The following is a 13,460-nucleotide window of genomic DNA, read 5'->3' as shown; positions in this document are numbered from 1 at the left end:
AGAAATTCCATATAACGTAAAGCGTCAAGTTGGTGCAAGTTCAGAAATTCTATTTGAATAGCTCGCGCGACAGAGAGGGAAACATTTTCCATGACTAACAGAGTACACTTGGTGACGCCTTCTGACGCTTCACGCTCTCATTGGCTGATTATCAGGGCACCGCCTACGCTCTCATCTCATTGGCTGACTTGTACAGCGCGTACGTCCCTTCCTCTTCGTAGTCGCCCTTAAACTAGCTGATTGTTTTTGTTTTTCAGTTTTATTCATTTACAGTAATCTTATTTATTACCTTATTTTATATTGGAACGTTACTCTACTATGTTTATGCTAATGTTTTCTTATATTTCCCCACCATATTTGGTGGACTTTTTGAAGGGCCAAAAGGGTGAGTTTGGGAAAATCTTGGAACGGATTAGGCTTTTTACATGTATTTTACGCTTCGTATACGTAAACGTTCTCGGAACGGATTATTTACATTGTGCGGGTGTCTACTGTATATACAAAATCGCCCGATACAACCATAGTCAACAATCACAGATGGACTTCGGAAATGGAAGACTGAGTTGTGGCACAAGTCTTTATATGTGTCCTGCAAGCCTTACCACAATAGATTTAGCAAGTAAAAAAAAAGAATCCTGAGCTCACGGGGAGCGGGGATGCAGTGGATCCGATGCATACACACTATCGGCAATTTGGCAAACAACTTTTTGGCATTGTGCTTGGCAGGGTACAAGATGACCTACATGGACTGTAATTTTAGATAGTAAAGGTATATGATAAGGACATGTGAAACTCAGTCAGGCTAATTAATTTGAATTATTCTTTTAGCAACCATTTAATTCAATAAAGGGCATTTTAGACCAAAAAAATGTAATAAGCATAAGTCCTCTACTTCTGACTTGAATGGGCTCAACACAGCCTTGGCAGAATTTGCCACCATATGCACAGTGTCTCCACAAATGTCAAGGAGGTGAGGGTTTTCCTTCCTCACTTGTGCCTCAAGTCCACCCTTCTTCCCTCTCATGACAGCAAAATTGTCCATTAGAATACTGGTTACTTGTTTGCAGTCAAGATTACAGCACTGTAGGACATATTTAAAAGGAAAACTGCACTTTTTGGGTATTTTGCCCATCATCCACAATCCTTATGTGAGACATGAACACACGTCTTTCTCTTTTCTGTGCGTTTTAAAAGATATAAAAACAGATAAAAAGAGACAGCTCGTAACTGCATGTAATGGGATACACCTATGCAGCCTACAAAGACCTGTAACAAGGTTTTATGGTTTTATATTCATGCTGTAACAGGCACACGCCAGTCAGGGTTTCTGCTAATTGATCGTGGCTGTGTGCCACTACAAAATAAAAGCTGCCACACGTTAAAAATTAGTTGGGTTTTTTTAACTTGAAAACAATTTTAAGTAATATATTGTATTAATTGATATATATACTGTATGCTATATACTGTAGATACATATATGGCTTATTATTTCTGCACATATTGACCACAATTAGTTTGAAAACTATTTCAAATGTCATAAAAATGTTTCACTGCGCTTTATTTTGATAAGCATGTACCGGAATGGCCTCTCTGCCTTGCTGGCACTTGCTCATGTGACCAGATACGCAACACGAGTTGTGTGGAAATTCACTTTGTTTCTTATCAGGAGAATGAATAGCCCATAAAATGTGTAGTCACATGCTAGGTCTATCTATACCAGCGTGTGTGATCGCTCACGTTTCAATCTCATTCCACTTTCTGGCATTTTTGTTTACATGCCTGGCTGGCGGCATCGAGCTAGCTTGGAGCGACAAGTGGCTATTACGTTCATGGGCTATATCAATCATCATCACAACTTTTTGAAGTGTCACTTAACATTCTTGCTCTCTTGTTATCACCATAATACTCATGGCTTGTCTCCAAAACACTAGTAGTGTGTCTAAGTTGTAAACATGTAGTGTGTACAGCTTTAGACAGTGATGCTATCACAGGGGTCTCCAACAGGTAGCTCGTAAGCTAGCAGCAGCTCACCAGCTGATGTTGAGTAGTTCAAAGAATATTTGCTTCACCTTTCAGTATTTTTCTAAGTGTTCTGTTCAAACATGACACCCGTATTTAATGACAGTGCTTCGTAAATAAGTGCAATTTAAATGTTGGCAGTGCTCTCAGCCACTCTACCACAGTTTTGCAATGTTCTTGGTTCATGTTCCGCCAGTTGAAAAAAGTTAAATACGTTAATAAATAAATAAGTCATAAAAAATTGCTTTGTTTTCTTTTTTTTTTTTTTTTAATGCAGACACAGCAGCGGCACGACACAACAGTGACAGTCCACCCTCCCATGCAGCCCACCATCACAGCTTCAAAAAATGTTAGGGGAAACCCTGCTAGTAGCTAGCCGGTGTGGTGTGGCCAGTAACGTAGTTCTTGAGCATAACGATGTTAATTATAATAACAACAATGCTGTAGCTTGGTTAATATGCACGGCACTTTCAATGTAAATGGAGCTTTGTTGGCGCTTTTTCGAGTTTTTTTTCCAGAAGGCTTTATAGGCAGAGTAAGTGTTTCCCATTTTTTGTTTTTTTTTTTTAACACAGATCTACGAGCCGTCATGTTCCGCAATGAACGAGCACGGATACATTGACATCGGTCATCCGGTCCACTACATGAGCTGTGGCTGTTGCTCCCGGCAAACAACTTGTATGTTGGAGAGCGTGAACTGCGGCTTTATGGCCTGTGTCTCCTTCGTGGTGTCGTATAACTTTTTGCCTATTGCCTATTTTTTGCCCTTCTTCAAGCACAACACACAGAAACCAGTACCTGGCTCTCTCAGTTTCTGGCACCAGCTCACAAAAGCCTTGCCGTCTCCACCCCTTTCTTTTATCCATGGCCAGCGCCCTTTGCTTTTAAGGCCATTGTCTTCCTCTGGCTTCATGAATTTACTCTCCGTTTTTCTGATCTGATTTCGGTGAAACAACAGTCGGCTTGGATGCTGCATTCAAGACCACTCGGAGATAATGTTCACACTACAGGTTAACTCGTCGGAGAAAAAGGAGGTGTGGCATATTGTCACTATCTGCTGAACCCTGAAAACATATACAGCAGCAATTTATGGTTATTTTCGAGGATGAATATATTATGCTCTTTTCTGACCCTGAAAGCACTTTTGGATGGCTCTGCACGCTGTTTTACAGAGTTTTTTTTAACACCTAGTTCCACTGACGTCAACATAAACTGGACTTCCTTATATGGACATGCCCAGTTACATGCCCACTCTGCTTCGCTCTGTTGTCGAAGATTTCACTGTGTTAGTACGTTAATGGCTCCCAGGAAATGTTTGTTTGGCTGTGAGGGAAAAGCAAAAAATTTTTTTTTAGCTTTCCTAAAGAGGCAAGCATCAGGCAGAAGTGGTTGGAGTTGCTGATTCAGACAAAATGTGCTCCCCTGTCAACGACACTTCACACGGGATTGTTGTGAACATGGGCCAATTAGAAGCTGGACTATCAACCAAACATTTACTGAAGTCCGACGCCTTTCCAACGTTACTTGGTCGTGTTGAAGCGTCAGAAGAGCAAGCTGTAACAATTTATCAGTGTCCTAACTGTGTTTATTTTGTGTAAGTAATCGGACAAAAACATATGGCTGTACGTTAAAAGCAAACATTTTTAAAAGATAAATACTATTTACTATCAACTCCTGTACCGGCAAAATTAGAAAGTGGGGGCTGTCCGGAATTCCTCGGGAGCGCTTGGGAGTGTGACAAATCACAGCGGAGTGGGCTTGGCGGGAGGGGTACCTGGAGGAGGGCCGGGGGTGGAGTAAATTACACAGACTGGTGGGAAGCAGGAAACACTGCAGGAAGAGGCGCAGAGCCCGGCAGATCTAGAAAGCTTTCTGTAGCTGCTCTATAGCAGTCCAGAACTCCATACAAAGACCCTAAAATGACTATAATAGGTCTCCTTTAAGTGTGCTGTGGTTACTGTAGGCAGCAAATGTATTTTGAGCTTCTATATGATACTGTAAATTGATACTGTACAGATATAGTTACACAAACTCTCCCACTATACTGAGTAATGTGCGACCAGGGTGCCTATTGATTTTGTTTCATGGCTATTTTTAACATTTAGGTGCGTATTGGTGGGTGCAGTTGTTTTATTTTGGAGAACGGGAAGTCTTTCTTCTTCATGACAGAGCATTAATTCTGTGTGACTGTAGACTGTAGTCTTGCATAACAACTTGTTTTCCTTGCAGATTACACACAATAGCCTGTGATTGGCTGGTGACCAGTCCAGGATGTACCCTGCTACTTGCCCGAAGTCAGCTGGGATAGGCTCCAGCATGCCCCCTCGACCCTAATTAGGATAAGCGGAATAGATAATGGATGGATGGATGGATTACACACAATAGCTGTAAGTTGTTTTTAATGAGTGGCCAAAAGATTGTCAGTTGAACACTTGCATACAATCTCTGGTGTTCTCGCTATGGAACCTTTTCTACTCCTGGTTAAGTGGTCAGCATACACAAGGGTTTCCCATACATTCACTTATTTGTGGCAGCCCCCCCCAAATAAATTTTGGGCTGCCACAGAGTAATTTTGCGCTTTTTTCCCCAGAGAAAAGAAAGGTACTCACAGGTGTAAACTAGGGATGTCCCGATCCACATTTTTTGGCTTCCGTCTCGATTCAATCTTCTTCTATAGTCTTGCCGATCCGATCATTTATTGTTTGTTTGTATTTTCAATAATAACTTTTGTTAGAAACATGAATTTGTGGGATTGAATATGGTTATGAAAATAGCTCTTCAAAGCATTAAAAATAATGTAACAAAAGTATTGCTGAATGTACTGTTTTGTTATATAGCATGACCAACAATAATGTTCAGTTTTTTACCTTTTCCCTTATTTTGTTTACACAATTACCGTAGACAAATGTGACAAAGAGCGTTCTTATTTTGAAGGCCGGAATGTGTTGTTTGTGTTGAGAACGGCCAGTGACGGTTTATACGCGCTGGGCGCAGGAATAAACGTGCCCCTCGTCTTTTTTCAGTCAGAACCTGCACGTCGTAGGTGGGCATTGTAAAATGGTCCTTATATTGAAGCAGTAAAACACAACACGGTGAAGTCTCTCTCTCTCACACACACACACACACACAGCTGCACGAGCTAAACTAAGCGAACCCCGCGAGCTTCCATTCACGCCCCATAACAGAGGAGTTTCCAAGGTTTTTCGCCGCCGTTTCGACATGTTCAGAAGTCCGGGCACAGTGAGAGGGAATTACCGTTGTAGCTACGGAGCCGAATATCCAATGTGAAACTAACTCATCACGGTACACTGCGGACATGTCTGCATGGTGGTGTTGTGTTTTCTTCTTCTTGCGGGTGGCAATCAGCTTTGAGGCGCATTACAGCACCCACCATGTTGGGGTGTGATTCAGAGTTACCAACATGATACGGCAACCGGATCGGCCTGATCTTGTGGCGGAAGCCGATATTATCCAGTCTTCACAAATACAGCTGATCGGCAGCCGATCCCGATCTTGAGGATCGGATGGGGACATCCCTAGTGTAGACAAAATTTCTTGTCATCTGAAAATTATTTTTAAAATGTCAGTGACGCGCCTCACATCAATTTACCAGCACTCCTGGCCCAGACAGGACAGGATTGCCAACTCGGCCGTAAATAAATGAATCAGAGTGCTATGGACAGTATGCTATGGAGCAGAAAGTCCGCCATGATGGTGAGCAAGAGAGTTGGGTGGGGCTAGGCGGACAATAGTGTACAATGTATTCACTAGCTCTGAGCTGAGTATATGCTATGCATACACTTTGATGAAATGGATAAATGTTATTTACTGAACACAATGAATTTACATGTATACACCTGCATATATACTGTAAATGTCATACAATACAATACAAATCCATTATACTGCAAGAAATACGACCTACATGTAGATGTCAATAAAAAACGTGAGCAGCTGTATGAAAGAAACTTTTTCATTCTTTATTTCACTTCTTTCCTTCCTTACAGTGTTACCAACACTTAATCAACATACGGTACAAAATAATAATACTTATATGGATAATAAATTGGAAGTATTTACACCACGTATCGAACTCGTGCCCTGGAGGGCCGAGACGCTGCAGGTGTTCTCTCCAACCAGTTTTTTCAGCAGGTGATTTAAGTGATGAGCTCCTCCCCTCAAATTGAAGGCGTTGATCATTAAAATCACCTGCTTTAGTGACCGGCTGGAAAGAAAACCTGCAGCATCTCGTCCACCCGTGGCACGAGTTTTACACCCATGATACACAATGCAACATTTATTTCAGTAATGGCATTGTTAATACATTTGATAAACTATAGCCTAAATCATCATCATCGCTGACTTGCCATGAATTCAGCTAATCACCCAGAGAAACAAATTAGCTTTAAGCTATAGTGTGTGGGAGTCCCACACAATGTCTACTTCAAGTCTTGCCCAATGTCCTGTTTATTTACAACAACCAGTGTTATAAATGTACAACATTTTTATGACACATACCTGTCTTCGTTTTTGGGGAATTTGAAAAATGACAAATGTGGTCTTTTCGACAGTCTTTATGGCTGAGCATTGTGCCGAGGACATGTTTTACAATGCAACGTTTCTGGATTCTCCTCACCATCATGGCGGCCAAACCTGCGCAGGACATACTAGGGAAGTGGATGCCGGGTTGACAGTCCTCTTCAAGCCTACTGTCCTTGTCATATACTGCCTCACATTGGATTGGTTTGAGAATCTTGAATGTACAAAGAAAAAATATTACTTAAGTGGCCCCCTGCATCTTTCACGTTTTTTGTAGGTTTATCTTTGTTTATATTGGCTAGTTTTGATTTCATGATTGTATTTATTGAAGAATTACCTGTTTGTACGAACTATGACACTAAAACCGAGGTACGTACTGAACTGCGATTATGGCATATCGTTATGCCCCTAATATTTATCAAGTATTGTGGTTTGGTATGAGCTGATTAGCGCCCTCATTTGAACTACAGTCAAACCTGTCTTAGCGGCCACCTGTATAGAACGGCCACTGAAAAATCCCCCGCAGAAAATTTGCGTGTTATAGACCCTGTGTATAGCGGTCGCCTGTCGTAACGCGGCCAGCGGCCACCCATTTTGTATCCCTTAGTCAATATCTGACCGCATATAGCGGCCAAAATGCCGACTCAAGCAGAAGCTTCATGCACGAAAAAGTTTTGTTTTTTAAGCAATGAAGCCGTCGTGTGTAGACTTTAATTACTGAGTCTTAGCTAAGTCACACTCATTCACAAGATCCACACAAACTGCCAGTTGTTTGATATAAAAAAAGCCGTCTTCTTTGGAGCTTGTTGCAGACAGTGACACCGTTTATTTCCTGGTGTGAGACAACGTGCACTGGTCAATACTGTAATGCCCCTTGTTGTGGGGAAGGAGAGACTCACGTCGCCGGTGCACTTTAATCGTTTTATTAACGTTTTATTAGACTACAGTAGTAGTTCTTTACAACTTTTATCCGCAGTCCCACAGTGCCCTCTACTGGTCAACATTCAAAATGGCCACCTGCCTATAGCGGCCACTTTTGCCGTCTCCCTTTAGTGGCCGCTATAGACAGGTTTGACTGTATGCTAAATTTTATGACCCTGCCTCTTAAAAGCGTCGGAATCAAGAAACGTCACGAATCGGGATTGAAACAAGGAATCTGAATTCAACCCAACCCTGTTGAATGTTACTCTTACCTAAAAAGTTGTACATAAAAATATATTTTTCATGTTCAAATCTAGCGGTTAAACAAAAATTTGCTATCTGCTGGAGATGCATCAAGGACGAGTATTCCTAATTTAGAACTCTGGGATACATAGCTAGGAGGGTTGATCATAGATTACATATTGCATTGCATCAATGCCATCTATTCATAGTCTAGATGTTTACAGTACAATCCTTGGAATAGCTTTCTATTAGTGATGGGGCAACCAATGGAAATTCAACATCAGGCCTTTGATGCATTAGTTAGACTCCTGCAGGCAACAGGAACTTTGAAGATTAACCTTGACATTTATTATGGCACTCAAAAGACAAGTGAGTTGTAAAAGTTCACCATATTTTGGCAGAAGTAGCTCTTTAATTTTAGTTAAGGTTATTTATGGTTATTTGAACTGGAGTGTTCTTTCAGCAGCCAGTCACTTTGGTCGTTACCAGGATGTCCTGAGGGGGAGAACTTAGATGAAGGAAGATAATTGAAACTTTTGCTGCCAAAACAAATTGACCTCACTCCTCAACTAACTGATGCCAAAAATAGTACACATCTGGCTCCTTTTTTTCCCAATCCAAAGCTGTACTATTATAAATACAGGTGTTCCTCGGGTTACAAAAGAGTTCCGCTCCTACAACATCTTGTCAAATTTTACTGTACAGTAAGTCTAAACGCATGCCTAAGTTAATACTTCACACTTAAGCATCAAGGACATCAAATACAGTCATAATAACACTATATAAAATAATTAAATGTGAGAACAAACAAAAAACAACACTTTGCTGCTTAGTTATTACTTTATTAAATGTGAGGATAAACACAAAAAAAAACCCAACACTTTGCTGCTTAGTTATTACTTTCTCTTTCATAGGAGCAGACCTTTCAACGTGCCCAAGGATACTGTAGCAACCTGGCAGTTAAACTCAACTGAACTGTCCTCTCTGCACGTAGCTCCTTGGTCCGTACACACACACACACACACACACACACTAATGGCTCTACAACACCTGCACCACCTGAACCTGAACCATGTTGTAGTCACGATGCTTTACTTTACTTTACTGTTCTCTTTACTTGTCTTGCTTGCTTGCTGCTGTAACAAGTAAATTTCCCCGCTGTGGGATAAATAAAGTACATACAATACAATACAATAATGTCACATTCAAGGCTTCACAAAGTGTCAGAAATCACAAAACTTTTTAAAGGGATAATTGGGATTTTTTTAATGAAGTTGTATGACATCTCCATCAGCAGTGTGGTGCATCAACAGTGACTTTCTCCCCACTTCGTCCTGTGAGCCAAGTTCTGGTTGTTTTTGGTGTTTAAGAAAGTAGTTCCGGCTTGTTGGTGGGGTCATTTAACTAAAAAGTTTTGCTTCTCAAAACAATATGCGTTGAAATGCATCACAAAACAGTTTTCCACAAAAATAAGTCAAACCTCACAATCGATCGGCGTCATCTTCTCTCCCTCCATTTGACTGCGCGCTGCTGCCTGTGTATGTGTTCCACAATGTTTACATGCGCGGATGACGACCACTGCGACGTGAGAGTTAAAGTGAGAGCTAGACAAGAGTAGTATGGTAAAAAAAAAATATATATATATATATATATATATATTTTTTTTTTTTTTTTTTTTATTGTAACTTGTAATTATCTGGGCTGGAACAACAAGACTGTGTCCGAATCGCCATATGTATTCCATTGCTTTCCTGTCACCAACATTGCTATTAGGAAACTTTGGCTTCTGCCATATTAGCTATAAAGTGGGAACCAAAGTGGCCAGGATGAAACAGCTATGTGTCTTTAGTAGACACTAACGATTAGTTACACAGGAAGAAACATGTTTTGAAGAGGTCTGCTGTTCCAGTACCCCAGGTAAGAACTAGCTGTACAAGCTATATTGCACTTGGAACAGGCTATCAAGAATCAGCTAGTAACACTGCGGGCAGCAAATCATCAAATGTCATTACCGGTGAAGCCGTTACATAACATGATATGATGACCATTATTATTTTGATTATCAGCTACGTGGAAGTGTGGTCGCCTCCACCTTTCTGTGAGTATGCCTTCAGTCACAATATTTGTTAGCTGTATGTGAGTTTCTAAATAAAAAACTGACCTGGATGTCCAGTGTCATTTGGAAATCAGTCAAAAATAACATGGAAAAAAGTGAATATTGGTGAAGCCTACTCAAAGCTACAGCTGTGGGTCCAGTTCTCTGTCCCTCCTCTTTGTCTCTTGCCCGTTCTAACTCCATCTCGGCATCAGCGTATTCCTGTTCATATAGGTATCCCTTTGGCTTTGTGCTGAAAGGAACGTCACCATCACTTGTTGAGTAGTCAGACATGATTACTTTCACTATCACAACAGCAAACACTGTGAAACAAGTGATGGAAATGTTGACTGCTGGCAGTCATGCGCAGTGATACAAAGCAAGAGAAAATAACACCGATGGATTGCAAGGTCAGACTTTTTCGTGGAAAACAGTTTAGTGGTGCAAATGTATAACTCTTTTCAATGCATATTCTTTTAAGTAGCAACACCCTTTACTTTAGTGACCCCACCAAAGAGCCACACTACGTTACTCAAAACCGAAAACCGATCAGAACTCGGGTCATGCGGCGAAGTGGGGGAAAAGTCACCGCTGATGCACTACACTGCTGATGGGGATGTCATACAACCTAATGTAAAAAAATCCCAACTATGCCTTTAAAGAGTTTTGTAATTTCCGACACTTTGTGAAGCCTTGAATGTGACATTAGTCCTGACTGTGTGTGTGTGTGTCTGTGTCTGTGCGCGCGCATGTGTGTGGGTACGGGCCAAGGAGGTGCGTGCAGAGGACAGTTTAGTGTGCTGATGTTGTTTTGGCGTGGTTCAGCCGACAGTAGCCCGTTTTGTTTTTGCAATAAAAGGAGATTGTTGATCGACCAGCTCCTCGTCATCCTTACAACCTCCGGATAAACATGAAATTCAGTGTTTATTCTTAATGATGGTCTCCACATTTGAGCAATTGAGACAAGTGGAGCCAATACTGAGCACAATGTAGTCTTCTCCAGCAAGTCTCATGTTTACAAACCAAAATTAAGTTTTTAATTAATTTATGGGAGCTCATTTGTAATCACCAAGCATCATAACACGGAACACCATAAACTGCAGACTCTTTTTCCACTATGATTGGACTGGACTGTACTGGACAGTGTGTCGCAATGGTGGAACTTGACAGTAGCTGGTCATTATTTTTTAATAAGAATTACTCTCAGGGCATTGAATAGATTGCATCTGGACTGTTCAGGTTGTTTCGTAAGATGCCGCCACTCATCCAAGCATGAACTGAAGAAGCCTGCTTGAATGAGAGGCAAAGCATCTTCTAAAAACAACTTGAACCTGAACTGTCCAGTTGTGACTGATTCAATGCCCTGAGAATACAATGTCCTGGATGAATGACAACATTCACAGGCAGTGAGAAGTGTTACTACTTAATAGCGCAAAAATATAAACATTAGACTGAACGTATTATGTACTGCTCTGCCAGGTCCAACCTAATACACAAACACTGCAAACACATTCAAATGCTGTTGTGTGTGCCCATGTGACAAGATCTGAGCACAGCACATGACCTGAATTAATCGGGTTCATTTTATCCTAGATTGCTGATTGTGTTCTTGCATTGGAGGTCATTATGTTTGTTACTCCAACACCAGCGGAAGATGGACACAGCACTGCGTCACGCTAACGTGTGTACACAAAGCCATGCGTGATGTCTTCTTACCTTGTCCAGCTCGTCGTGCAACTCCGACAGGGTGGGTCTGATGAGCTTCTCCCCCAGTGGTGCTGCGGTCTGCCGGTAAAAATCGATGTTGGGCACGGCATCGATGGTGTTATGGCCAAAGGTCCTCAGGTAATACGTGTTCGTGTGGGTGTCATAGTGATAGTGATGCTGGCCGCCTGTGGATGAATGCAAGCTAGTCTCGCTCATCACTGTGTCCCCGTTCCGCACCCCCTCGACCGGCGCCGCCTCTGGAGAGGCCGGACTCCCAGCTCCACTTGGGTCTGCAAAGTTAACAACCCGAAACCGTCCTTTGGCTTCTTCACCGCTCGCTCCTGGATCGTCAGGTGCTGCACCGGGAGTGGCCATCTCGCTGGACGGGACAGTGGTGGAGGTTTCAGAACTCGGTGACTTATCTTCGACCGCTGCTGCTGCCTCGGCCACAAGGTCCACCTGGAAGCGGCTCTGACTGTGCGTCGGACCCGGCGGGTTCTGCCCCCCATCGGGCCTTAAAAGATCATTCTCCGCTGCGGGAGGCGTGGATGATGGCGCTGACATGGCACAATCAGCACTGCTAATGCAAAAAGTAACGGATAAACCGCGGTAGAGAAAGGCACGTTAGGCCCGCTACCCCAAGCCAGAAGAAGTTCAATACCGTCCTCGCAACTATTTGGTCAGGGAAAAAAAGCGCTAAAACGCCTCGAAGCTTGTTAGCTCGAAACGAGAAGCTACAGCATGGACACTTCCAGCCACCTCCTGGCTTTATTCTTCTTCAACCGAAATTCAAAAGGAAACCATTGCTGTTCTCCGCGAACTAAAGGCAGTCGCGCTACAGTCTTCCTGTAGCTCAGAGCAGGATGCTGTTGTCGACCTTGCCGGAGCTCCTCCTAGCTTCCTAAAGCCTCCCTCGCCAGTAATATATGCTCGGCATCACCGAAGGGTGGGCTCGTGTGCTATCGCGAGATGTCCATGTTCGCGTCTTTTTTTTTTACGAGCGCGCATGCGTGGGGGAGGGGTCGGGTTTGGGTGAGAGGGGGAAGGGGATGCCCAGAGACAGCAGCTTTTCTAAAAATTCAATTTAATTTTGCACAAAAGCATCATTAGAATACATGACATTTTACTACATTATGTATTATTACAATACTTTACTTACGTTAAAAGTACTACTTTGGTAGTGTCATGGATTGGCCATAAATTGGAAAAAAAAGTAAATAAAAAGAGATTAAAAAACAGTAATAGTGATGAGGGGTGTTTTTCAAAAGTTTTTCTTAAATCACTAAAGTGCCAGAAAAGGTGGATTTTAAGGTAAATATCAGCAGTGTGAGGACATTTCACAGACACGCCAAGCCATGTTAGTATTATAATAATAATTATTATGATTATTATTATTTTCTGTACCACACTACCGGGTTGTGCTGTGAAATTTTTGTGGTGTTTGTGAAGTACCAGATTGAAAAAATGTACGCATGCTTAGTGAAATAGCCTTGACGCCTTGTGGTTTTTAACAATATTTTATCAATATTTCTTATTTGAAATTTGTCAAGATCCTTGAACGATTTTGTGATTTTGTCTTTAATTTACCGTATATTACCATCACCATTCATTTGTTGATTATGATTACAGTCACAATAAAATGCAGGACAAATATTATAGGCAAACAAAACAATAATTTTTATCAACTTTGGTGAACAATTCAACAATATATTAATACAACAATATAAGACAATGCAACAATATCAACAACATGATAACTTCCCTTCGTCCCTTTTATTACATACAATTGTATGAGCAAAATAAAGTTGATAGTGCAAAATAAGTAAACAAAAGCAAAAACAACTATTGGCTCTCATTCAAATTTGGGTTTTTTTTCCCCCCCAAAGTCCTCCTGTGTCCAAGAACTTATTCACTGAGGTGAGTTTTTGAATTTTAA

The 13,460-nt window shown here is 41.6% G+C and overlaps 1 protein-coding gene across 1 annotated transcript in view; it reads right to left on the bottom strand.

Annotated features, from left to right (window-relative positions):
• Window positions 1–12,438, bottom strand: part of slc12a2 (solute carrier family 12 member 2) — a 72,114-nt gene extending 59,676 nt beyond the window's left edge. The window contains exon 1 of the mRNA XM_054758133.1: window positions 11,534–12,438. Coding sequence (XP_054614108.1) covers window positions 11,534–12,088 — 555 coding nt within the window. The 5' untranslated portion in view covers window positions 12,089–12,438. The remainder of the gene's footprint in view (window positions 1–11,533) is intronic.
• Between the last annotated feature and the right edge of the window lie 1,022 nt (window positions 12,439–13,460).

Source organism: Dunckerocampus dactyliophorus, chromosome 17, assembly GCF_027744805.1.
Source record: "Dunckerocampus dactyliophorus isolate RoL2022-P2 chromosome 17, RoL_Ddac_1.1, whole genome shotgun sequence".
In the NCBI taxonomy this organism is placed as follows: domain Eukaryota; kingdom Metazoa; phylum Chordata; class Actinopteri; order Syngnathiformes; family Syngnathidae; genus Dunckerocampus; species Dunckerocampus dactyliophorus.
Note: the sequence above shows the minus strand (reverse complement) of the source record. Positions and strands in the feature narration are given on the sequence as shown.